General features: G+C 48.0%; 1 protein-coding gene across 1 annotated transcript in view; it reads left to right on the top strand.

Annotated features, from left to right (window-relative positions):
- arhgef38 (Rho guanine nucleotide exchange factor (GEF) 38) overlaps positions 1-27,675 on the top strand; it is a 107,178-nt gene that overhangs the window by 72,464 nt on the left and 7,039 nt on the right. Inside the window, exons 7-13 of the mRNA XM_070862543.1 lie at positions 1,266-1,399; positions 8,948-9,052; positions 12,668-12,793; positions 14,398-14,736; positions 19,670-19,828; positions 25,405-25,603; positions 26,679-26,962. Coding sequence (XP_070718644.1) covers positions 1,266-1,399; positions 8,948-9,052; positions 12,668-12,793; positions 14,398-14,736; positions 19,670-19,828; positions 25,405-25,603; positions 26,679-26,962 — 1,346 coding nt within the window. The remainder of the gene's footprint in view (positions 1-1,265; positions 1,400-8,947; positions 9,053-12,667; positions 12,794-14,397; positions 14,737-19,669; positions 19,829-25,404; positions 25,604-26,678; positions 26,963-27,675) is intronic.

Genomic DNA, 27,675 nt, shown 5'->3' with positions numbered 1-27,675 from the left:
GGTTCCAATGTCCCAGGAATTTGAATCCCTCCCTCTTGCACCACTGCTCAAGCCACATATTTATTCTAACTATCCTGCTCCCTCTACTCTGATTAGCACGTGGCACTGGTAGCAATCCAGAGATTACTACCTTTTTGAGGTCTTACTTTTTAATTTAACTCCTAGCTCCCTAAATTCAGCTTGTAGGACCTCTTCCCGCTTCTTACCTATATCATTGGTACCTACATGTACCACGACAACTGGCTGTTCACCGTCCCTCTCCAGAATGCTCTGCAGCCGCTCCGAGACATCCTTGACCCTTGCACCAGGGAGGCTACATACCATCCTGGAGTCTCGGTTGCGGTCGCAGAAACTCCTATCTATTCCCCTTACAATAGAGTCACCTATCACTATAGCTCTCCCACTCTTTTTCCGCCCTTCTGTGCAACAGAGCCACCCACAGTGCCATGAACCTGGCTGCTGGTGCCTTCCCCTGGTAAGTCATCTCCCCCAACAGTATCCAAAACGGTATATCTGTTTTGGAGGGAAATGACTGCAGGGGACTCCTGCACTACCTTCCTGCTCTTGCCTTGTCTCTTGGTCACCCATTCACTATCTGTCCTAACTCTTACCTGCGGTGTGACCAACTCTTACCTGGGGCGAGACCATGGAGGGATTTGAAAAGAAGGATGAGAATTTTGAAATCGAGGCGTTGTTTTACCGGAAACCAATGTAGGTCAGTGAGCACAGGGGGTGATGGGTGAGCGGGACTTGGTGCGCGTTAGGACATGGGCAGCGAGTTTTGGATCACCTCTAGTTTACGTAGGGTAGAATTTGGGAGGCCAGCCAGGAGTGCATTGGACTAGTCAAGTCTAGATGTAACAAAGGCATGGATGAGGGCTTCAGCAGTGGATGAGCTGAGGCAAGGGCGGAGATAGGCGATGTTACGGAGGTGGAATTATGTGGTTTTAGTTATGCTGCGTACAATCTATGGACCAAAAAGACTATAGCCTTGGACACCCCTGAAGTAGAGCGAGTGCAGTTGTACACCCTCTCCTGCGATGTGCGTTCTACGATGGTAAAACTCTACCAAATGACCTGAAGAAAATCAAGTCAATCCAATTCAGTCGCGGCAGCTGGGTCGTGTTGAGTAAAGTGTCCGAGAGTCAAACCTCATCCAACCCACCTTCTTCTGGAGGTGAGATATCCAAACATGTCCTAAAAAACACGCACTTAAAATTTCCTTCAATGGCATTCATTTATTTTACTTGCGGCCTATTCCTCAGTGATGAAGTACAAGAAAAGTGATGAGGATGCATCTCTAAGAGACAAACTGTCCAAGGTGAACATTCGGTCGATCAGGAAAAAGTCTAACCGTGTCACCAGACACTGGAAGATCCTGACTGGAGGGGAGCTGCAGGTATTGTCCATTTCATTTAGGCATTTAAGCAATTTGACCCTGAGTTGAGCTTCTGGCCCCATATCCGCTCCGCCACTAACACTGCCTATCATCTCCCCCACAGCATCACCCGTCTCCAACTCTGCCTCATCCCATCTGCTGTTGCTGTTACCCTCATCCCAGGCTCGATTATTCCAACGCTCTCCTGGCCGGACACCCATCTTCCACCCTCCATAAACTTCAGCTCAGCCAAAACTCTGCTGCCCGTGTCCTAACACACATCAAGTCTCGTTCACCCATCACCCCTGTGTTCGCTGACCTACATTGACTCTCAGTCCAGCAATGCCTTGATTTTAAAATTCTCCTCATTTTCAAATCTCTCCATGGTCTCGCCCCTCCCTAGCTCTGTAATCTCCTCCAACCCCACAACCCTTCGAGATCTCTGCGCTTCTCCAATCCTGACCTCTTGTGCCTCCATGATTTCCTTTGCCCCACCACTGCTGGCCATGCTTTCAGCTGCCTGGGCCCTAAGCTGTAGAATTCCCTCTCCAAACGTCTCTATCTCTGTCTCCTCCTTTAAATGCTCCTTAACACACATCTCTTTGACCAAGCTTTTGGTCGCCTGTCCTAATATTTCCTTATGTCAACTTTAATCTGATTACGCTCCTGTGAAGCGCCTTAGGATGTTTTACATTGTTAAAGCCGCTATATAAATAATTATTGTTATTTAGATTCAGCATTACATCTTGAATTTTATTCTATACCGCTTGCCGTAAAACCCAGTATTCCATTAGCTTTTTTATGACCGTATGAACTTGATTTGCTGCTTTTATTGTCTTGTGAACCTGGACCCTCAAATCTTGCAGCTCTGCAACATTGCCTGCGCTTCCCCATCCAAAGTATAATTATTACTTTTATATTTATGCCACCTCTATTTACAATCACTGAATTCCTTCTGCCATCTTCTTGCCCATTCCACCATCTTAGCAATATCCCCATGCAGGTTCGAATGGTCCTCAGAATGATTTGCAATGACCCCTATTTTAGGATCGCCTGCAAGTTTTTGACACTCGTTCCTCTAGCCCTATATCGAAGTCCGCTATGTCGTTGATAAAGGAACTGATGGTTAGGCTTGACAGCTGCTTTACGGCTTTGCCCAGAGGCTAGTTTTGTGAAGGCAATGCTCATCCTAGGCAGGCAGGAGATACTAAACGGGGAACTCCTTGGATTGAATTGGATCCAAGATGGCATCTGCAGCAATGGGAGATTGAACCAGAGATGATCTTCTGCAGCAGCTTTGGTAATCCCGTTACCTGAGCCAAGCAGTGTTCTAGGATGTGTGTAATCAGAGAATCATAGGAATTTACAGCACGGCAGGAGGCCATTCGGCCCATCGTGTCCGCGCCGACCGACAAAGAGCTACCCAGCCTAATCCCACTTTCCAGCTCTCGGTCCGTAGCCCTGTAGGTTACGGCACTTCAAGTACACATCCAGGTACTTTTTAAATGTGGTGAGGGTTTCTGCCTCTACCGCCCTTTCAGGCAGACCCCCACCACACACTGGGTGAAAAAAGTTCCCCTCTAAATCTATGCCCCCTGATTGTTGACCCCTCTGCGAAGGGAAATAGGTCCTTCCTATCCACTCTATCCAGGCTCCTCATAATTTTATACACCTCAATAAGATCTCCCCTCGGCCTTCTCTGTTCCAAAGAAAACAACCCCAGCCTATCCAATTATGAATGACCTAATGATCAATCATCTGCTCAGGTTCTTTGGTACCTGGAGGAGTAGGTAGACCTTGCCACGAGGAGTAGGGGGATCCAGAAATCTTGGCTTTTGCTAATCAGCGCCTTAAGTTTGCTCTGCTTATATTATCATCATAGGCAGTCCCTCGGAATCGAGGAAGACTTGCTTCCACTCTTAACATGAGTTCTTAGGTGGCTGTACAGTCCAATACGAGAACCACAGGTGGGACAGACAGCGGTTGAAGGAAAGGGTGGGTGGGACTGGTTTTCCGCACGCTCTTTCCGCTGCCTGCGCTGAATTTCTGCTTGTTCTCAACGATGAGACATAGAAACATAGAAACATACAAAATAAGTGCTGGAGTTGGCCATTTGGCCCTTCGAGCCTGCACCACCATTCAATAAGATCATGGTTGATCATTCACTTCAGTACCCCTTTCTGCTTTCTCTCCATACCCCTTGATCCCGTAAGGGCCATATCTAGCTCCCTCTTGATGCCAGTTCATTGAATAGATTCAACAACTCTCTGCGGTAGGGAATTCTACAAGTTAACAACTCTCTGAGTGAAGAAGTTTCTCCTCATCTCAGTCCGAAATGGCATACCCCTTATACTTAGACTATGTCCCCTGGTTCTGGACTTCCCCAACATCGGGAACATTCTTCCTGCATCTAACCTGTCCAGTCCCGTCAGAATTTTATATGTTTCTATGAGATCCCCTCTCATTCTTCTAAACTCCAGTGAATACAAGCCCAGTCGATCCAGTCTCTCCTCATATGTCAGTCCTGCCATCCCGGGAATCAGTCTGATGAACCTTCGCTGCACTCCCTCAATAGCAAGATCTCAGATTAGGAGACCAAAACTGAACACAATATTCCAGGTGAGGCCTCACCAAGGCCCTGTACAACTGAAGAAAGATCTCCCTGCTCCTATACTCAAATCCCCCAGCTATGAAGGCCAACATACCATTTGCCTTCTTCACCGCCTGCTGTACATGCATGCCAGCTTTCAATGACTGATGTACCATGACATCCAGGTCTCGTTGTACCTCTCCTTTTCCTAATCTGCCGCCATTCAGATAATATTCTGCCTTCGTGTTTTTGCCCCCAAAGTGGATAACCTCACATTTATCCACATTATACTGCATCTGCCATGTGTTTGCCCACTCACCTAACCTGTCCAAGTCACCCTGCAGCCTCTTAGCGTCCTCCTCACAGCTCACACCGCCACCCAGCTTAGTGTCATCTGCAAACTTGGAGATATTACACTCAATTCCTTCATCTAAATCATTAATGTATATTGTAAATAGCTGGGGTCCCAGCACTGAGCCCTGCGGCACCCCACTAGTCACTGCCTGCCATTCTGAAAAGGACCCGTTTATCCCGACTCTGCTTCCTGTCTGCCAACCAGTTCTCTATCCACGTCAGTACATTACCCCAATACCATGTGCTTTAATTTTGCACATCAATCTCTTGTGTGGGACCTTATCAAAAGCCTTTTGAAAGTCCAAATACACCACATCCACTGGTTCTCCCTTGTCCACTCTACCAGTTACATCCTCAAAAATTCTAGAAGATTTGTCGAGCATGATTTCCCTTTCATAAATCCATGCTGACTTGGACCGATCCTGTCACTGCTTTCCAAATGCGCTGCTATTTCATCTTTAATAATTGATTCCAACATTTTCCCCACTACTGATGTCAGACTAACTGGTCTATACCCATTTTCTCTCTCCCTCCTTTCTTAAAAAGTGGTGTTACATTAGCTACCCTCCAGTCCATAGGAACTGATCCAGAGTCGATAGACTGTTGGAAAATGATCACCAATGCATCCACTATTTCTAGGGCCACTTCCTTAAGTACTCTGTGATGCAGACTATCAGGCCCCGGAGATTTATCGGCCTTCAATCCCATCCATTTCCCTGACACAATTTCCCACCTAATAAGGATTTCCTTCAGTTCCTCCTTCTCACTGGACCCTTGGTCCCCTAGTATTTCCAGAAGGTTATTTGTGTCTTCCCTCGTGAAGACAGAACCAAAGTATTTGTTTAACTGGTCCGCCATTTCCCTGTTCCCCTTTTATAAATTCACCTGAATCTGACTGCAAGGGACCTACGTTTGTCTTCACTAATCTTTTTCTCTTCACATATCTATAGAAGCTTTTGCAGTCAGTTTTTATGTTCCCAGCAAGCTTCCTCTCATATTCTATTTTTCCCCTCCTAATTAAACCCTTTGTCCTCCTCTGCTGAATTATAAAACTCTCCCAGTCTTCAGGTTTGCTGCTTTTTCGAGCCAATTTATATGCCTCTTCCTTGGATTTAACACTATTCTTAATTTCCCTTGTTAGCCATGGTTGAGCTACCTTCCCCGTTTTATTTTTACTCCAGACAGGGATGTACAATTGTTGAAGTTCATCCATGTGATCTATAAATGTTTGCTGTTGCCTATCCACCGTCAACCCTTTAAGTATCACTCGCCAGTCTATTCTAGCCAATTCACGTCGAAGTTACCTCTCCTTACGTTCAGGACCCTAGACTCTGAATTAACTGTGTCACTCTCCATCTTAATGAAGAATTCTACCATATTATGGTCACTCTTCCACAAGGGGCCTCGCACAACAAGATTGCTAATTAGTCCTTTCTCATTACACATCACCCAGTCTAGGATGGCCAGCCCTCTAGTTGGTTCCTCGACATGTTGGTCTAGAAAACCATCCCTAATACACTCCAGGAAATCCTCCTCCACTACATTGCTACCAGTTTGGTTAGCCCAATCAATATGTAGAGTAAAGTCGCCCATGATAACTGCTGTACCTTTATTGCACGCATCCCTAATTTTTTGTTTGATGCTGTCCCCAACCTTACTACTACTGTTTGGTGGTCTGTACACAACTCCCACTAGCGTTTTCTGCCCTTTGGTATTCCGTAGCTCCACCCATACCGATTCCACATCTTCCAAGCTAATGTCCTTCCTTGCTATTGCGTTAATTTCCTCTTTAACCAGCAACGCCACCCCACCTCTTTTTTCTTTCTGTCTATCCTTCCTGAATGTTGAATACCCCTGGATGTTGAGATCCCAGCCTTGGTCACCCTGGAACCATGTCTCCATGATGCCAATTACATCATATCCATTAACAGCTATCTGCACTCAAGGTGCTCAGCACCCTCCCAGATGCATTTCCTCCACTTAGGGCGGAGTTTGGCCAGGGACTCCCAGGTGTCAGTGGGGATGTCGCACTTTATCAGGGAGCCTTTGAGGGTGTCCTTGTAACGTTTGCGCTGCCTACGTTTGGCTCGTTTGCCGTGAAGGAGTTCCGAGTAGAGCGCTTGCTTATATAATTAACATGTATCACTACAGGGAGAAGGTATGGACTGTACAATCAGACAAACAAACACTTACCACTCTTGTGGTGATAGACCACCATTGGTGATAGCTCACTACTAAACAAAATCGCAGCCAGAACATTGGGGGACAGGTGTCCAGTGACTTCCTTGAAGGGAAGTTGTGAATCTTCATGGGGCAAGTCTGGCCAAATAGCTCTTGCTCTAAGAGAGTGGAGAGCACCAGTTCCCACTGTCACAGGAGCATCCAGTCATGCCCCGGTAACTGCCCCCAAAGGAAGTGGAGTGTGGGAAATTGCACTCCGCTTCCATTGAGGGGGGTAAGGCCAATTCTGCGGCGGGAGCAGGACTTCCACGCTGGGGGCTAAAATTCCCTGCCCCAGAAGGTTACCGCCCCCAAGATGGGAGTCTGTGCGGGGAGGCAGAGGGAAAATGAGGGGAGACGGGGGCGGGGGATGGAGGGGAGAGTGGTGGAGGTGAGGGGCGGAGAAACCCAGGGCGGGGGACAGGAGGGGCCACATTGCAGCGAAGGTCTGGGGGGGTGGGGTGAAGTGTGTTGGAGGGGCGGGCCTGGGGGCTCTGTGCCTCGGTGCGGGGAGTGTTCGGAGTGGGGTGGACTGGTTGACTGCGCAGATGGCGGTTGGTGGATGTGGTGTGGTTGACGTCGCGGGGGCGTGGCTCCGGGGTGGCTGAGGCTGGGGGCTCGACATCCAGGGGTGGTCGGCATTTGGGAAGGATTCTGACGGGACGGGGCGGGTTGGGTGCGGGGGGAGCGTTCCCGGTGTTGGGTGGGTCCGGAGCCGAGGGGGGCACGGTCTTGGGATGGGGGGTGGGCTGTTTGGGGCTGGGATTGGGGGAGACTTCTTCACTCGGGGAGTTGTTGGCCTGTGGGGTTCCCTGCCGCGGAGAGTTGTTGATGCCAGTTCATTGGATGTGTTCGGGAAGGAGTTGGATGTGCTCCTTGTGGCTGGGGGGTGTCGGGGGGGTGTGGGGGGGAGGTGCTGGGGTGGGTGATCAGCCATGATCTTGTTGAATGGCGGTGCAGGCTCGAAGGGCCGAATGGCCTACTCCTGCACCTATTTTCTATGTTTCTATTCTGAGCATGCGCTCACAGTGCAGCACAGCTCGAGTCTGGGGAGCAAGCCATCTACATTTCTTGCCCACTTGAAACAACTTCACAGGTTGTGGGAGGTGAATGAAAATCTTATGGTTCTGAATCTTTCTCTAATTGTCCAGAGTAAAAAGCCAAGTGAAGATGACTGATCTTCGGTGTTGACAGTGAGGGCTAAAGTTCTGAAGCACCCACTCCTGTGTGGGAAATGCACATCTAAAGAAAAGAGAAGGTTGAGGGCTGCCCTGATGGGGATCTGTAAAATTATGAAAGGGGTTCGATAGGGTAGACATACATAAAATGTTTCCACTTGTGAGGGAGACCAGGACTCAGGGCCATCAATCTAAGACAGTCACTAATAAACCCAATAGGAAAATCAGAAGAAATTTCTTTATCCCGAGAGCGGTGAGAATGTGGAACTTATGATCACAGGGAGGAGTTGAGGTGAATAGTATCGATGCATTTAACGGGGGGCTGGATAAACACATGAGGGAGAAAGGAATAGAAGGATATAGTGATGGGGGGAGATGGAGAGGGGTGGGAGGGGGCTGGTGTGGAGCATAAACCCCGGCACGGAGCGGTGGGACATAAACCCCGGCACGGAGCGGTGGGACATAAACCCCGGCACGGAGCGGTGGGACATAAACCCCGGCACGGAGCGGTGGGGCATAAACCCCGGCACGGAGCGGTGGGGCATAAACCCCGGCACGGAGCGGTGGGACATAAACCCCGGCACGGAGCGGTGGGGCCCAATGGTCTGCTTCTATGCTGTACATTCTATGAAATTCTATGTAAAACACCCAGCCCATGATTATTCAATCATTGACAGATAATTGCAATAGGCACTCCCACTAAATGTTTCCGTTAAACTGCTCAGCGGTCTGGAGGCTGCTCACCAGCTTTTCAATTGGAATAACCGCGCATGTGCATAAATTTGAATGGCCCACGCAGCCCTTTAAGGGGACCACGCGCGGGGGAAAAAAAATTACTGGGAACATTGCAAACTCATTGGAACTTTTGCTGCTAAACCCAAAATTAGTGTGTACGTCCTTACCCTCTCCCGATAAGGACATGCGCTGATCATATAAGCGTAGAAACTTGGATACTGATGAGCAAGAGCAATGGCTTAAGGACCCCCAGTTTGCTCACACATACTGCTGGAGTTTAATTGGCTATAACCTCACTGCTTAGCAACAAAGAAGGACTAGCAAGTTTCTGCTGCTTGTCCAGCCCTGACTAACTTGGCCGGTTGGGTATGCAAATGTTGCCTGTGGCTGAGCTGGAAGAATCCGGGCAACTGATTCGATAATGACTTGTCCGCTGCCAAGTTGGAAATACCCTCTTGTGCTTGCACTTGCGTAAATTATACTTGGTTTCAGGTCAAAGACGAGACATTCAATAGGGAAGAGAAAACGTTTCGAAACTTGGAGAAGGCAGTGAGACTTTGTGCAAAGAATACTTCCTGTTACCTTCAAAATATTCAGGTAAATGTGGGTGCTGGTTTTGAGTTGAATATTAATAATGTTTTATCCAACTTTGTGTAGGTGACTGAAGTTATTGTATAATCACAGCCACTTTTGGGATCTATTTTTTTTGTGTAAGCTATAGAGACCTGAACTGCCTGTTCATCAGTGGCAACATGTGTTAAAGCCATAAAGTTCATAAACTTTACATGGATACAACAACAATAACTTGTATTTACACAGCACCTTTAACGTGGTAAAACATCCCAAACGAGCTTCATCAAACAAAATTTAACACCAAGCCAAATAAGGACATATTAGAGCAGATCAGAGGTGTCTTGCAAGAGGAGCGAGGCGAAGGGAATTCCAGAGCTTGGGGGTCAAAGGCAGCTGAAGCCACGCCCACCAACGGCGGAGCGATTATAATCAGGGATGCTCAAGAGGTCAGAATTAGAGGAACGCAGAGATCTCGTGGGGGGGGAGGGGGCATTGTGGGACTGGAGGAGATTACAGAGATAGGGAGGGGCGAGGCCACGGAGGGATTTGAAAACAAGGGTGAGAATTATGGATGGACTGAGAGTCAATGTACGGTACAGTAAGCTTTTCTACTCGGTGCAAGGTACAGGCATATTAAGAGAGAAATATGGGATGACAAAAGACCATTTAGCTGAACAGACTTGCATGGACAATACCCCAGTTATTTAATCTTGGGAGAGCTTGGTCTGAATACGCTCAGTTTGACTTGTTGATCCCTGCGCACAGATGCATTAAAAGTCACCTTTTTCTTTGCATGCTGCGCTGGGGAAACCTGCTCTGTATCCTTTGTGGAAACACAGATGTGTTTAAAACGAATGCACAACTGAGGGGCCCTAAAGAGCGCCTGGAAAACCTTTGGAAAATCGCTGGTGAATAAGCTCAACAGTTAAATACCACAAATTGCACAAGCAATTTATCTGCAAGCCCAAAATTTCTGCATGAAGCGGTAGAAAAAGAAAGACTTGCATTTCTATAGCACCTTTCACAGCCGCAGGATGTCTCAACATGCTTTACAGTCAATGAAGCATTTTAGAAGCGTCATCACCATCATAGGCGGTCACTCGAACGAGGATGACTTGCTTCCACGCCAAAAAAGGATGCGTTCCCAGGTGTTTCAATGAAGGATCCGAACTATATCCTGAAGGGTGGAAGATGCCTGTGCGTGGATTTTTTTAACGTGGGGTGACCGTTGCACACCAGCCACCACACGGGGCTTGACAGAGCGAGGTCTTGGTCCAGTGGCAAGGGTTAACCAGGACGACTGGAGACCTGCTCTGCTGCATGGACCTAGTGCGAACACATCGCAGTGTGGGCTGGCCCGTGCTGCCCCTGGGCACTGGCCCTGAACGCGCCCCCCTCTGGCCCCCGATCACATCCCTCCACAGTCTCTTGCCGGTCCTGCTGTATCTGTCCACGCTCCAATCACCGACCTGGACCTTGCTGATGTCACTCTTCGCAGCATAGTGTAGGTTTGAAGTGTAGTCACTGTTGTAATGTAGGAAATGCGGCAGCCAATTTGCGCACAGCAAGCTCCCACAAACAGCAATGTGATAATGACCAGATAATCTGTTTTACTGATGTTGGTTGAGGGATAAATAATGGCCCAGGACACCGAGGAGAACTGCCCCCCCCCCGCGCTGCTCCTCTTTGAAATAGTACCCCGTGGGATATTTTACATCCACCTGAGCATCTGACTTGAGTGCTACCAACCGAGCCAAGCTGACACTGGACAATTTGTAAATGTTTATTCGTTGCAGTTCACTGTGCTTGGCCAGAGTCTGAAAGATTCAGACAAAATGCCAAAGTCCAACCGCGTTTAATTATCAGCTCTGTTTTATAGAGAAGATGTCTGCTTTTAATTCCACGTAGTTGGCGAGCTAAAACTAACCTCGGGTTACAGGAAATCCCGAGTTGAAGATGAAATGAAACATGGGAGTGTTTGTCTCAATCCTGCTTGCACTGTTCTACTCCAAAATAACCAATAATGCTGGAAACACTCAGCAGGTCAATCAGCATCTGTGCAGAAAGAAACAGAGTTAATGTTTCAGGTCTATAGAATTGCATCAGAACTACAAGAATTTGGAGATTTAGCAGTTTTACTATGTTAAAGGTGGGATATGAATGTAAAGGGGTAGTGGTTAGACTATCGCTACAGGTGGGATATGAATGCAAGCTTTTGTTGTTGTGTAAGAGGATTGCTGGTGATCGGAGAATGCAAGCTTCCTAGTTCTTGCCCGCTGGTTAGTATTCTGCGGACAGGTTTAACCACACGACTACAGTACCGTGGGGATTGGTTTGTTCTGCCTGACAGCATCATCATCACAGGCAGTCCCTCGGAATCGAGGAAGACTTGCTTCCACTCTAAAAGTGAGTTCTCAGGTGGCTGTACAGTCCAATACGGGAATTTCAGTCTCTGTCACAGGTGGGACAGACAGTGGTTGAGGGAAGGGGTGGGTGGGGAGTCTGGTTTGCCGCACGCTCCTTCCGCTGCCTGCTTGGTTTCTGCATGCTCTCGGCGATGAGACTCGAGGTGCTCAGCGCCCTCCCGGATGCTCTTCCTCCACTTAGGGTGGTCTTTGGCCAGGGACTCCCAGGTGTCGGTGGGGATGTTGCACTTTATCAGGGAGGCTTTGAGGGTGTCCTTGAAGCACTCCAATACAAATTAAACACTGCTCAGTTACTCCACAATATGAAGTTTTAAAGTATTAGGGCAAATGACCAAGCTTTTGTCACCTGCCCTAATATCTCCTCATGTGTTTGTTAACGCTCCTGTGAAGCGCCTCGGGATATTTTACTACATTAAAGGTGCTGTATAAATGCTGGCTACTGTGAGTGTGGAATTGACCTCGTGGAGTGAGTCATCACACTCCATTTAAACATGACTATTAATGATTGAGCCCAAGCCGTGAGTGGTTTTTCAGCTGACAGACTTTACGACTTGTACCATACCACAGTAATCAACATCTGTCACCGACCCTGTCAATAAAAGAGCGATGAGCTTAATTTAGAGGAAAGGTTCAGTCAAATGCCTACACTTCGCAGCCTCTGCTTAAAACTGTAGAATGATACGGCATAGAAGGAGACCATTCGGCCCATCGTGCCTGTGCCGGCTCTTTGAAAGAGCGATCCGATTAGTCCCACTTGCCCCCTCCCCCCCCCAGCTCTTCCCCCACAGCCCTGCAATATTATTTATCCAATTCCCGGTTTGAAAGTTACTATTGAATCTGCTCCCACCGCCCTTTCAGGCAGCGCGTTCCCGATCACAACAACTCGCCGCGTAAAAACATTCTCCTCATCTCCCCCTCTGGTTCTTTTGCCGATTATCTTCAATCTGTGTCCCTCTGGTTACCGAAACTTCCTGCCCCTGGAAATAGTTTCTCCCTATTTACTCTGTCAAAACCTCTCCTGATTTTGAATGCCTCTATCAAAGGTGATGTTAGAGCCTTGGTTGTGCACATGAGTTTTTGACGTGCTTTCCCCAGAGCCCTGCTAATTTTCCCACTTCATCTTTTTTTCCTGTTAAAGCCGCTTTGAACACAAGAATAATGAATGTGTTTTGCAGCTGCTCGTGTTTGATCATTTGCTTATTTTCTTGTCCAGGATGGAATGTTGTTAGCTGTTCAGAATGTCCATAGCCTTCAGAGAACGGTACAAGATTCCAACCATAGCAATGGCAATGCTCTTGTTCAGGGACTGAAGAACTACCAAAATTCCTTTGAAAGTTTTGTAAGTGCTGTACACGCCATTATAACCCCCTTCAAGCTAAGGTTGTCAACCCTCCAACATTGCTCTGGAGACTCCAGGAATTAAGGGGGAGAAATTGCGTAGCGCCCCGTTTGGAGTTCCACCCCACCCGCGAAATTGGGGTGACCGTCCCCGAGAGGAGTGGAGCGCAAAATAACGCGCTCCACTTCTCTTCGGAGGCAGAGGGAGCAGGGCGCAACTCTACGGTCTGGGGGAGTACACCGCTACTACGTAGAAAGGGCTCCTCGCCTTCATGAAAGGAGGGGGCCAAGCTGCACACTCTGATGCTCCCTACCTGGACAACCGGGCAGTGGAGTGCCATGCCATCAGCACGAGCGGAATGCCGAGCTGCCAGATCGTGGCATGGACCTCGCGTTCAAGGAGGCAACGGACCGCCACACATAAGTCGGACGATTTCTTTATATATATATATGCGAATGCCACCTCCCCTTTAACGTGCGCCCCGTGAGCTGCCAGCCGCCATGCACGCGCCCCCTGAAGTTCTCGCTGTCAGTGCCCGGCACAGTTTCAGGAGTGTGCTCCTCAGATTTTTGCTTCGGGGCGGAAATGGGTCGCTGTGCACGGTGATGACGTCATTATCGAAGGCGCAGCGGAGTGAGGTGGGGCGCCACCGGTTACCCCTACCGCTAAACTCTCGGCGAATTTAGCGGAGTCGTTAGCGGCGCAGCGGGGCGCCACTGGTTACCGCCACCGCTAAACTCCCGCCGAATTTAGCTGTTATACAGAAAGCTGTTAATAATAATCTGCCGTTGGTCCATGCTGTATCTGATCTCCTTGGTGCCGATACTGAAGTGAGCGAGTGCTCCATTCTCCAGCATTTTTATTGGTCACCTAGATGAGCATAACAACTTGTGGAAAACAGCGGATAAACTCCTGAGGAGGACTGGTACAAAACTAGTGACTGAACTGGTCAGCGAGGCGGTTAGTGGAGCACTGGGACTTGAAGTCGGCTTTGGGTTATTCCTGGAGGTTTCATCACATGACTTCCTGCCTCCTACCTCCTCACCCAACCAAAGAACCTTTCCCCCACCTCCAATATTTTAATAACCGATAAACAAACCTGGTTAAAAGAAAATGAAGGAAAAAAAACACACCATTTTAACACTAATTTTCTCCTGGGTTTCGCTCGCAGTGTCCAGGATATTTAGGAGGAGAAATTGGGGTCCTTGGGGCCTCCCGGCAGCGCCCCGAGGCGGTGCTAAGGGGGCACAAACTACTCTTCACCCGGGCACGGTGCAATGCCGCTTACAACTCCCGAGGAGGGAGACGGGTTTCGGGAGGGAGACGGGTTTCGGGAGGGAAGCCCAGGCAGCTGAAGGCATGGCCACTGATGGTGGAGCGATGGAAATCGGGGATTTGCGAGAGGCCAGATTTGGAGGAGCACAGAGATCTCGGAGGGTTGTCGGGCTGGGGGCGGTTACAGAGATAGGGAGAGGCTTGAACAAGAGGATGAGGGTTTTAAATTTAAAGTGTTACCAGAGTGGGAGCCAATGTGGGTCAGAAAAACTGCCTGGGTCTATCTCGAGCCTAATAGCCTTGCGTGCGTTTCATGTTTTTCATTGTAGAAGGACCATTTGGAGAGGCTGGTCGTGATGCCGCTCGCTAAGTTACAAGTCCTATTTTCGGCTCCTCAGAAACTGGTGCAGAAGCGCTATGACAAGCTGCTCGACTATGTCAGCTGCCTAGCGCAGTCGGAAAGCATGAGGGACAAGAAGGCAGCGGAGGAGCTGAACCAGGCCAAGAAAGACTACGAAGCGTTGAACGCACAGCTGGTGGAGGAGCTTCAGCAATTTAACAAAGCGGCAAAGAAAATTCTAATTAACTGCATCTGCTGCTTTACGGCTGTCTTCAGGGACCTCATGACTTCAGCGCTCCAGGCCTCTCCATCCGTGAAGAACACACTGGTGGGTTTTAGCCTGTGGGGAGGCGATTGGTTTGAATATTCTCTCTTGAAACTTTTTTTAATGATGTGTCTATTTGCCACACCAAACCTCTGGTCCCCTTGGATGACGAGACCTGATTTCTGATTGGTTCCCTTGGATGATGAGACCTGATTTCTGATTGGTTCCCTTGGATGACGAGACCTAATTTCTGATTGGTTCCCTTGAATGACGAGACCTGATTTTTTTGATTGGTTCCCTTGGATGACCAGACCTGATTTCCGATTGGTCCCTTTAGAGGACAAGACACACCCAGCAATTTCTCTGGAATGTGTAATTAGATCCTCCCTGCTGACGAAATCCGTGACTTTGCAAAGTGTAATTCGAGCTATTCTGACTGCCGACTCCAGACAGGACAGAGCTCACTTGGGAGAGACAGGGCTCACCGATGCGGGTTAAGTACTTCTCCCACCCCAGCCCCTCCAAACAAGTTCCTGACTGCCCCCTCCCCAGTTCCTGAGCTCCTCTCTTTCCCCTCCCCCCCCAGTTCCTGACCTCTTCCCCCTCCCCCCTAGTTCCTGACCTCTTTCCCCCCCCCCCCAGTTTCTGACCTCTTTCCCCCCCCCCCCAGTTCCTGACCTCTTCCCCCTCCCCCCCAGTTTCTGACCTCTTTCCCCCCCCCCCCAGTTTCTGACCTCTTTCCCCACCCCCTCCCAGTTCCTGAACTCCTTCCCCCCCCCTTCCCAGTTCCTGACCTTCCCCTCCCCCCCCTCCCCAGTTCCTGACCTTCCCCATCCCCCCCTCCCCAGTTCCTGACTCTCTTTTCTCCCCCCCCCAGTTCCTGACTCTCTTTCCCCCCCCCCCCCAGTTCCTGACTCTCTTTCCCCCCCCCCCAGTTCCTGACTCTCTCTTCCCCCCCCCCCCAGTTCCTGACTCTCTCTTTCCCCCCCCCCAGTTCCTGACCTCTCTTCCCCCCCCCCCAGTTCCCCCCCCCCAGTCCCCCCCCCCCCAGTTCCTGACTCTCTCTTTCCCCCCCCCCAGTTCCTGACCCTCTCTCCCCTCCCCCCAGTTCCTGACCTCTCTTCCCCCCCCCCCCAGTTCCTGACTCTCTTCCCCCCCCCCCCCCAGTTCCTGACTCTCTTCCCCCCCCCCAGTTCCTGACCCTCTCTTTCCCCTCCCTCCGCAGTTCCTGACCCTCTCTTTCCCCTCCCCACCCAGTTCCTGACCTCTCTTTCCCCCCCCCAGTTCCTGACTCTCTTTCCCCCCCCCCAGTTCCTGACCTCTTTCCCCCCCCCCGCCCCCCAGTTCCTGACCCTCTCTCCCCTCCCCCCAGTTCCTGACCTCTCTTTCCCCCCCCCTCTTCCTCCTCTCCCCCCCAGTTCCTGACTCTCTTCCCCCCCCCCCAGTTCCTGACCTGCTCCCCACCCCCCTCTTCTCTCTCCCCCTCCAATTTCCCCTCCCTCTCTCTTTCCCTCCCCCCCCCCCCCGATCCTCTCTTCTTCCCCATTCCCCCCCCCCCCCTCCACTTTCCGATCTCCGATCCAGTCACGGGCCTTCTCCCACAGAGTTTAAAGAAAACATGGTCCATACTGCAGGCCACAACTGTTGGTACTGTGCATGAGTGGCTTTGGTAAATAGCGCACATGTGCGGGAGAGCATCAGAAGCTCATAATTGGCTTCGGTATACTACAAAAAAAGACCACAAAAATGTTCCTGGAGATAAGAACATATGAACATAAGAAATAGGCGTAGACCATTCGGCCTCTCGAGCCTGCTCCGCCATTCAATGAGATCATGGCTGATCTTCGACCTAAACTTCACTTTCTTGCACTATCTCCGTAATCCCTTGATTCCCTTAATAATCAAAAATCTAGTGATCTCGGCCTTGAATATACTCAAGGACTGAGCCTCCACAGCCCTCTGGGGCAGAGAATTCCAAAGATTTACCACCCTCTGAGTGAAGAAATTCCTCCTCATCTCAGCCCTAAATGGTGCTAATGCTGGAAACACTCAGCGGGTCAGGCAGCATCTGTGGAGAGGGAAACAGAGTTAACATTTCAGGTCGATGGCCCTTCATCAGAACTGGAATAAGTCAGAGCTGTAACAGATTTTATATGAGTACAGAGGCAGGGAAAGGGGGGAGGGGGAGGTGTCATGTATTCAACCAGCATTGTAACCCGTGTATAATCTGACCTAAGTTGTACACTGTGAGAACAATGACCACTAGGTGGTGAACTTGTGGGAGACACTCCTAACCTGGACCTTCAGGTATAAAAGGGCAAGCTCCACCCACTTCCATCACTTGAGTGCTATGGAATAAAGGACAGGTCACAGACTGACCTGCTCTCAAGCATGGGCCTCGTGTGCATTTATACTGTATAGTAAGGACGTATCAAAAGGGAAGGTCTGTGATAGGGTGGGAGGCAGGAGAGATTGAATGACAAAGGGATGGTGGTGCGAGGCAAAAGGAGACGGTAATGGGACAAGTAAAGACACAAAAGGTGGGTCTGGAGGAGAAGTAAATGAGAATGGCAGCAACGTCAACAGCTGCCATCTGGTAAATGTGAACAGAGGTTATGATCTGCAATTGTTCTTCGTCACGCAAAGGCTGCTGCTTATAGTTCCAACAGCCTTGGCATGAGCCTATACTTGTGGTGCTTAAAAAAAAGCTTATTACAGTCTTCAAAAGAGAAATGTATTAAGTGCAGCTAGATAATAGATCAAATTCCTATCAACAGCGTGCACTGACTATGTCACACTTTCTGTGTCAGGAATTTTGCCAAATTTTGTGACAGTACAAGCACTTTATAACGCCTGCAGCCACATCTGAAAGTTAACACGGACTTGCATTACTTTTGATGGGCCACCCATTAGACCTTGCTTACTATACACTCCTCTTACAGTAGGTGGCACTGCTAGCTTTCTCTCGTCACCTCTCTCCTTGCCTTTAGCTTCCTTGATCGGAGTTTGATGCCATTTTCATAGAAGTTTAGAGCACAGAAGGAGGTCATTCGGCCCATCATGCCTGTGAAAGAACTAGTCCCACTCTCCTCTTTCCCCCCCCCCACCCGCCTCGCTCTTTCCCCACAGCCCTGAAAATTTTTCCTTTTCAAGTATTTATCCGAATCCCCTTTTGAAAGTTACTATTGAATCTGCTTCCACCGCCCTTGCAGGCAGCGCGTTCCAGATCATCATAACTCGCTGTGTGATCAAACAAATTCTCCTTCTCTCTCTCTCTCGCTTCTGTCTCTTTTGCCTGTCACCTGCAGAACCCACCAAGGCCAGTTTTTGGATCTTCTGCTTCATACTTCATTGGTTGTAAACCGCATTGAGACGTCCGGTGGTCGTGAAAGGCGCTGTAGCAATGTATGTCTTTCTTTCTTTAGGTTTTTCTGCCTTAAATATGCTCAAGCTTTCCCTCTTCTTTTTTTTCTCTGCCCAAGAAGCTAATAAAGAGGTAAGCAGGAGACCGTTTTATCTCCACTGCTTGCAATGCGTGTAAAAATGTAAGGAAGAAAATTGTTCCCTTACAGAAGGCAGGGCTCAGTACTGGGTCCCTTGCTTTTTGTGGTATATATCAATGATTTGGACTTGTATGTAGGGGGTATAATTAAGAAGTTTGCAGATGATACAAAAATTGGCCGTGTGGTTGGTAATGAAGAAGAAAGCTGCAGACTGCAGGAAGATATCAATGGACTGGTCAGGTGGACAGAACAGTGGCAAATGGAATTCAATCCAGAGATGTGTGAGGTATTGCATTTGGGAAGGGCTAACAAGGAAACAGAATACACAATAAATGTTTGGATACTGAAGTGTAGAAGAACAGATGGACCTTGGAGTGCATGTCCACAGATGCCTGAAGGTAGCAGGCCAAGTAGATAAGGTGATTAAGAAGGCATACGGGATACTTGCCTTTATTAGTCGAGGCATAAAATATAAGAGCAGGGAGGTTATGCTTGAACTGTATAAAACACTAGGTCACAGCTGGAGTACTGCATGCAGTTCTGGTCACTACATTACAGGAAGGATGTGATTGCACAAGAGAGGATACAGAGGATATTTACGAGGATGTTGCCAGGACTGGAGAATTTTAGCTATGAGGAAAGATTGGATAGGCTGGGTTTGTTTTCTTTGGAACAGAGGAGGCTGAGGGGAGACGTTATTGAGGTGTATAAAATTGAGAGGCCTAGCTAGAGTGGATAGGAAGGACCTATTTCACTTAGCAGAAGGGTCAACAACCAGGGGGCATAGATTAAAGTGATTAGAGGGGAGTCGAGGAGAACTCTCTTCACCCAGAGGGTGGTGGGGGTCTGGAACTCACTGCCTGAAAGGGTGGTAGAGGGAGAAACCCTCATCGCATTTAATAAATACTTGGATGTGCACCTGAAGTGCCGTAACCTACAGGGCTACAGAAGCTGGGATTAGGCTGGAAAGTGGGATTAGGCTGGGTAGCTCTTGGTCAGCCGGTGCGGACACGATGGGCCGAATGGCCTCCATCCGTGCTGTAAATTTCTATGATTTAATCTTTTTAGTTATCTTTCTTCTGCTCTTAATTGACATTTTGTGATACGTTCAGCTTCACATTTTTTCTGCATTCTCGATAATCGGTGATCGATAATCACTTTAAATCTATCAGAGGACAAAGATTTAAGGTGATTGGCAAAAGAACCAGAGGAGAGATGAGGAGACAATTTTTTTACGCAGCCAATTGTTGTGATGTGGAATGTGCTGCCTGAAAGGGCGGTGGGAGCAGATTCAATAGTAACTTTCACAAGAATTGGATATCGACTTTAAAAAGGAAACATTTGCAAGACTGTGGGGAAAGAGCGGGGGGGAGTGGGACTGATTGGATCGCTCTGTCACAGAGCCGGCACAGGCTCGATGGGCTCAGTGGCCTCCTCCTGTGCTGTATCAGTTGATGAATACTGACGATTCATACGTTGTTTCTTTGTTTTAGGTTTCCCCGTCAGGGAACATTCGAGACAGGCAAAAGCAAGTTGTTGAAGAAATTCAGAAGTTGTCGTTTGGAAAGGAATTCAGTGTTGGGTCTCAGAGGGCGCTTGAAAGGAGGGCCAGTTCAGAGGAGCGCTCAAAGAAGAAATCGTCTGCCTGCATGGTTAGTGACTACTGCCCCTCTTCATGCACAAGTACAGTTTTTGTAAACGTGAAAGAAAAGTCTAAAATGCCCTTCTTGCCAGCTGGTATATCCAACTCTTGGCTGTTTACTGAAGAGGATATATATTTGATATATATTACAGAGCTGTACAGGGCACAATTTCAAAACTTGCAGATGACACAAAACTTGGAAGTATAGTGAAGAGTGAGAAGGAGAGTGATGGGCTTTAGGAAAACATGGACAGACTGGTGAAATGAGCAGACACGTAGCAGATAAAATTTAACACAGAAAAGTGTGAAGTGATACATTTTGGTAGAAAGAATGAGGAGATGACATATAAACTAAATGGTACAATCCTAAAGGGGGTGCACGAACAGAGAGACCTGGGGGTATGTGTGCACAAATCGATAAAGGTGGCCGGGCAGAAAGCAATTAAAAAGGCTTACGGGATCCTGGGCTTCATAAATAGAGGTGCAGAGTACAAAAGTGTGGAAATTATGATGAACCTGTATAAAACACTGGTTCGGCCCCAAGTGAAGTATTGTGTCCAATACAAAAGCAAAATACTGCAGATGCTGGAATCTGAAATAAAAGCAGAAAATGCTGGATATCTCAGTGGGTCAGGCAGCATCTATGGAGAAAAACATAGTTAACGTTTCAGGTCTGTGACCCTTCCTCAGAATTGTGTCCAATTCTGGGCACCGCACTTTAGGAAGGATGTGAAGGCCTTGGAGAAGGTGCAGAAAAAATTCACGAGAATGATTCCAGGAATGAGGGACTTCAGTGACGGGGATAAACTGGAGAAGCCGGGGTTGTTCTCCTTGGAGCAGAGAAGATTGAGAGGAGATTTGATCGAGGTGTTCAAAATCATGATGGTTCTGGACAGAGTAGATCGAGAGGAACTGTTCCCATTGGTGGAAGGGTCGAGAACTAGTGGACACAGATTTAAGGTGATTGGTAAAAGAACCAAAGGCGATGTAAGAAACAACCTGTTTACGCAGCGAGTGGTTAAGATCTGGACTGCACTGTATCTTTCAAAAGGAAGTTGGATAAGTATCTGAAGGAAAAAAAATTTCAGGGCCACGGGGAAAGAGCGGGGGTGGGGGGGGGGGGGAAGTGGGAATAGCTGACAGCCGGCACAGGCTCGACAGGCCAAATGGCCTCCTTCAGTGCTGTAACCATTTTATGATTCTAGGCTGATTGCCTTTCCGCATCTCTACCTCTCTCTCCTCCTTTAAGACGCTCCTTAAAACCTACCTCTTTGACCAAGCTTTTGGTCACTTGTCCTAATATCTCCTTATGTGGCTCGGTGTCCAATTTTGTTTAATAATCACTCCTGTGACGCACCTTGGGACGTTTTACTACATTTAAGATTATAAAAGAGTTTTGATAGGGTAGACTTAGATAGAAGATGTTTCCACTTGTGGGAGAGACCAGAACTAGGGGTCATAATTATAAGACAGTCATCATTAAATCCAATAGGGAATTCAGACATCACCTGTGAACGGCCTGGTTCTAATTTTAAGGAAGCCCTTGTTCTGGACTCCACTCAGAGGAAACGATTGCTCTCTACTCAATTAATTCCTCTTAATCATCATAAACACCTCAATTAGATCACCCCTTAATCTTCTATACTTGAAGGGATACAAGCCCAGTTTAAAGTTTGGATTGGACCTAAAATCCGAAATCCTACTTATCCCAAATTTTCGTAATTAGTGTAACATCGCCCAACTCTGCCCCTGCCTCAGCTCATCTGCTGCTGAAACTCTCATCCATGCCCTTTGTCACCTCCAGACTTGATGATACCAATAGTTTGCTGGCCATCCTTCTATCTTTCACCCTACAAAAACTTGACCTCATCCAAAACTTGGCTGCCCCGTGTCGTAACTCGCACCAAGTCCTGCTCACCCATCACCCCTGTGCTCGCTGACCTACATCGGCACCCAGTTAAGCAACGCCTCGATTTTAAAATTTTCATCCTTGTTTTCAAATCCCTCCATAGCTTCGCCCCTCTCTATCTCTGTGATCTCCTCCAGCCCCACAAACCTCCCCCCTCGCCCCCGCCCCCCCCCCCCTCAACTCCAAGATCTCTGCACTCCTCCAATTCTGGCCTCTTACGCACTCCCCGATTTCTACTGCTCCACCATCGGTGGCCATGCCTTCAGCTGCCTGGGCCCTGAGCTCTGGAATTCCCTCGCTAAACCTCGCTGCCCCCCTCTTCTCCTTTTACAATGCTCCTTAAAACCTACTTCTTTGACCTAACTTATGGTCATCAGACCTATTACAGCAAGTGATCAGGAAGGCCAATGGAATCTTGGCCTTTATTGCAAAGGGGATGGAGTATAAAAGCAGGGAAATCTTGCTACAGTTATACAGGGTATTGGTGAGGCCACACCTGGAATACTGCGTGTAGTTTTGGTTTCCATATTTCCGAAAGGAGATACTTGCTTTGGAGGCAGTTCAGAGAAGGTTCACTAGGTTGATTCCGGAGATGAGGGGTTGACTTATGAGGAAAGATTGAGTAGGATGGGCCTCTACTCATTGGAATTCAGAAGAATGAGAGGTGATCTTATCGAAAGGTATAAGATTCTGAGGGGGCTTGACAAGGTGATGCAGAGAGGATGTTTCCACTGATGGGGGAGACTAGAACTAGGGAGCATGATCTTAGAATAAGGGGCCGCCCATTTAGAACTGAGATGAGGAGAAATTTCTTCTCTCAGAGGTTGTGAATCTGTGGAATTCGCTGCCTCAGAGAGCTGTGGAAGCTGGGACATTAAATAAATTTAAGACAGAAATAGACAGTTTCTTAAATGATAAAGGAATAAGGGGTTATGGGGAGCGGGCAGGGAAGTGGAACTGAGTCTATGATCGGATCAGCCATGATCGTATTAAATGGCAGAGCAGGCTCGAGGGGCTGTATGCCCTACTCCTGCTCCTATTTCTTATGTTCTTATTATCTCCTTGTGCGGTTTGGTGTCAAATTTTGTTTGATAACGCTTCTATGAAGCACCTTGGGACATTTTACTACATTAAAGGCGCTATATAAGGACAAGTTGTTGTTGTTAACGGCCTCCTGTATCCGATCAGTTTGTTTTGTGGGATTTAATCAATTGAATTCAAAGGACAATGCTTGCAGTCAAACATAGTAACATGATCAACAATTCAGCATTTTTAACATTTGATTCCTGGCTGCCCTTTTCTCAAAGGCTCTGGCCCTCCTCCTCTTCCTCCTGCTCCTATTTCTTATGTTCTTATGGCATGGGCTCGATGGGCCAAATGACCTCCTTCTGTGCTGTAACCATTCGATGATTTATTCTCTCTGTCAGCTGTGGCTCAGTGGGTAGCACCCTCGCCTCTGACTCAAAGTTGTGGGTTCAAGTCCCACTCCACTGACTTGAGTTAAAAAAAAATCCAGGCTGAGGGAGCGCTGCACTGTCGGAGGGGCTGTCTTTTGGATGAGACATTAAGCCAAGGCCCTGTCTGTTCTCTCAGGTGGGCGCAAAGAATCCCATGACCACTATTTTGAAGAAGAGCAGGGGAGTTTTCAACCAACATCACTAAAAACAGATTATCTGCTCATCACATTGCTGTTTGTGGGAGCTTGTTGTGCAAAATTTGGCCGTGTTTCCTGCATTACAACAGTGACTGCACTTCAACAAGTACTTCATTGGCTGTAAAGCGCTTTGGGACGACCGGTGGTCGTGAAAGGCGCTATATAAATAAATGCAAGTCTTTCTTTCTCGTCACTGAGTTGAAATTAAGGCTCATCACACCAGCTCCTACACTGACTCATTCTTTTCAAGGACCCCTGGAATTCCTCCCCCGCGCCTACAATGTTCAGGATATTACATTCCACATTTAGTCCCACCTAAATTGTTGCTATTTATACTTCCTCCCTTTTCTCGCAAATTTTCTCCACCGCTACTGCTCCTTTTCTGAGTGTGTTGATTCCTTGTGAGGATACAGTTCCAAGGCTCTGCTACCCTGTCCAAGTGGCCATCCTTCATGGGTGAGCTATTTGACTGTGGCAGGGTGGCATCACATCCAATCCTAATGCTGTCCTCGCTGTTCAGATTCAAACCCAAGTCTAAAATGGCAGAATCATTGGCAATTAGGAGCTCTTTACTCAATTAGATGCATGCCCGCTTAATGGGAACCATCTGACTGGGGCCGCTGCAAGCTTTTAAATACAGTACCTTCATCTGGAAATGATTACCATAGCCAACTTTATAGAAATATTATTTTCTTTTGAGATTTCACTTCCTCTTTCCTCACAAAGGCACAACTTCCATCCTGACACATGATTCCACGAGCATAGAATCATAGAAATGTATAGCACAGGAGGCCATTCGACCCATCGGGTCTGTGCCAGCTGAAAAATAGCTATCCAGCCACTTTCCAGCTCTTGATCCGTAGCCGTGCAGATTACGGCGCTTCAAGTGCACATCCAAGTAATGTTTAAACGTGATGTTGGTTTCTGCCTCTACCACCCTTTCAGGCAGTGAGTTCCAGGCCCCCACCATGAAAGGGTTTGATAGGATAGACGTAGAGAAGATGTATCCACTTGTGGGGGAGACCAAAATCAGGGTCCGTAAATATAAGATGGTCATCAATTAACCAGATTGGGAATTCAGCAGAAACTTCTTTACCCAGAGAGTGGTGGGAATGTGGAACTCGCTGCCACAGGGAGGGGTTGAAGCAGATAGCATAGATGTATTCAAGGGGAAAATAGATAAGCACATGAGGAATAGAAGGATATGATGATGGGGTGAGACAAAGTAAGGTGGGAGGAGGCTCGGGGGAGCATAAACACCGGCACAGACCTATTGGGACAAATGGTCTTTTACTGTGCTGTAAATTCAATGTCATTCTATCGATATAACTATGGAAGCCATACTGTCCCCAGCTGGCAATCGACTCTGGGAATTCATGCTCTGCATTGCTCATCTACTCACTGCCTGAACTCGCTGGGTCATTGGGACAGCTCGTTAACTAGTACTACTCAATTTGCCTCATCTTCTCTCCGACATTTTCTCGGTCTCTGTGATGTCCTCCTGCACTGGGGGGAGGGGGGACTTGACTCTTCGCTTGAATTTCTCAGTGTAAAAGATAAAATACAAACTGCTGATGAACATTGGACCATACAGCTTCATTCTGCCACAGTCTTGGGGTGTTCCAGCACAATCTCATTTCCACCTTGCTTTTTTGACAGCAGTTTAGACCATTCATTCCCATAACCCATCGACCTGGTCACCGCCTAACTACTATTTCATCCTGGTGCTGTTGTAACCTTTCTGTTCCCATATGGCGCTCCAGTCATATAAATAGTTTCAGCTTTCAATTTACAATTTAGGAATTTAATAACCCCATTGGCGTTGAATGAACTGAGTATCTGCACCACTTTCTGTTGCTGGAATGACTGGTTACAAATTTATTAACTCTTTCCCGATGTGAATTCAGTAGGAACTACAACAATATGAGAACAACATTGCTGGATGGAATTCTATACAAAGGATGTTGTGAAGTTGTTCTGAGGTATTGACTGGTACTTGTTCTACTTCTGTTGTCCCCTCAAGCCCAAAGCTCCCCTTCAGACTGAGGACCACAGGACTAAGCTGCTGGCGACCCACAGCCCAGACAAGCTGTTTCAAGCAAAGCGGAAATTCAATGCCGCCCAAGATTTAGACGCGTCACTTCATGAGGGGGACATCGTGGCAGTTCTTGAGCAGCAGGATCCTCTGGGGAGTGTGAGCAGGTGGCTCGTCGATACAGGAAGTGAGTGTTTTTAAGCGCCTGTCAACTGCAGGCTGAACTGAGTTTTGCTGGTCTTATTTTCCCCAGAGATTTGCGCCGTTTTTTTGGAGCAGGCTGCTTTTTTTGGCCTAAATTTTTTTTTAAAACTACAGTTTCCTCAATCAATTTGCACCAGTGTAACACAGTTAGTTACGATTTTTTTTAGGCTTGGATTTTTTTCAGCCAAAGGGGGGCGTAACCTGCCACCCGTGACAATTCTGGCCATTTTGGCAAGTTTGGTCGGCTGAGAGTTACTCCAGTTCTGCTTAGGCCAGTGTATGTGACCTCTGCAGAAAAGCCTTGTGGAGAGTTAAAGAAATCGGCGCAGGTAAGTACAGCAGATGCTCAGAGAGATGGACTGACTGACTCTAGGACAGTAATTTGGGGCTTGTTGAGATTTCATTGTAGCGGGCTTTGCACATTACATGATGCTGAAATGATAAATCCAACTCGCTCCCTGACTCCGTCAGTGCCGTTAGCTTCTAGTCATACCCAAGCTTTCTTTTGCATGCATTTGCAAGGCTTTAGTGATCATCTTGAAAGAGTAGAAATGAGACACAGGTAACTGGAGAAGGCTGTCAGCTCTTTATTAAACATGTGTCAGCTGTGGCCCAGGGAAGTGGCACTCTCGTCTCTGAGTCAGAAAGTTGTGGGTTCGAGTCCCACTCAAGAGACTTGAGCACAAAAATCCAGGCTGGCACTTTCACTGCAGTGCTGAGGGAGCGCCGCACATCAGAGATGCAGTGTTTTGGATGAGATGTTAAACCGAGACCCCGTCTGCCCCCTCCGGTGGATGTAAAAGATCCCATGGCACCTCCCTCAGCACTGCTCAAGTCTCTGGTCTTGAACCCGCAACCTTCTGACTCAGAGGCGAGAGTGCTACCCACTGAGCCACAGCTGATGCCAATGGCAATAGATCATGGATAAAAATGTGATCGTGGTCAGTCATGTGCTTTGTTGGATCGATTTTGTTCAGTATGGGACGATAAAAGTTTTGAAAAATGTGTCCTGATATAACATCCAAGGGTGAATAATGGTTGCCTTTGATCCCATGTAGTGATGCAAGGCTATGTGTATTCCTCATTTCTGAGACCGTACAATCCTGTGATTGGGCAGAACGGAGTGTGCACAGATGGATTGGTGACGGATGGAGATTTCGATGACATTAGCCTATTTGTGCCTTCCTACTCCGGAGATAGCAGTAGCACAAGGAGTTTGCACTTGAGCACCAGCGACAGTGACATCGCTCTGAACAGTTCTCAGGAAACGAGTCTTTGCACACCGGACACTGTGTCAATCAACGGAAGTGATGACAGTTCAAGCGACTTGGGAGAGCAGCAGGTAAAGCAGCTCGCTGTTTTAAAAACTACCAGGTGGGGCTAAGCTATAGATAGAATCATAGAATGGTTACAGCACAGAAGGAGGCCATTCGGCCCATCGAGCCCGTGCCAGCTCTCTGCAAGAGCACTTAAGCTAGTTCTACTCCCCCGCCCTTTTCCAGTAGCCCTGCAATTCTTTTTCCTTCAGCTATTACATAAGAACATAAGAATTAGGAACAGGATTAGGCCATCTAGCCCCTCGAGCCTGCTCCGCCATTCAACAAGATCATGGCTGATCTGGCCGTGGACTCAGCTCCACTTACCCGCCCGCTCCCCGTAACCCTTAATTCCCTTATTGGTTAAAAATCTATCTATCTGTGATTTGAATACTTTCAATGAGATAGCCTCAACTGCTTCCTTGGGCAGAGAATTCCACAGATTCACAACCCTCTGGGAGAAGAAATTCCTTCTCAACTCGGTTTTAAATTGGCTCCCCCGTATTTTGAGGCTGTGCGCCCTAGTTCTAGTCTCCCCAACCAGTGGAAACAACCTCTCTGCCTTGATCTTGTCTATCCCTTTCATTATTTTAAATGTTTCTATAAGATCACCCCTCATCCTTCTGAACTCCAACGAGTAAATACCCAGTCTACTCAATCTATCATCATAAGGTAACCTCCTCATCTCCGGAATCAGCCTAGTGAATCGTCTCTGTACCCCCTCCAAGGCTAGTATATC

This window comes from Pristiophorus japonicus, chromosome 2 (genome assembly GCF_044704955.1).
Source record: "Pristiophorus japonicus isolate sPriJap1 chromosome 2, sPriJap1.hap1, whole genome shotgun sequence".
NCBI lineage: Eukaryota > Metazoa > Chordata > Chondrichthyes > Pristiophoridae > Pristiophorus > Pristiophorus japonicus.
Note: the sequence above shows the minus strand (reverse complement) of the source record. Positions and strands in the feature narration are given on the sequence as shown.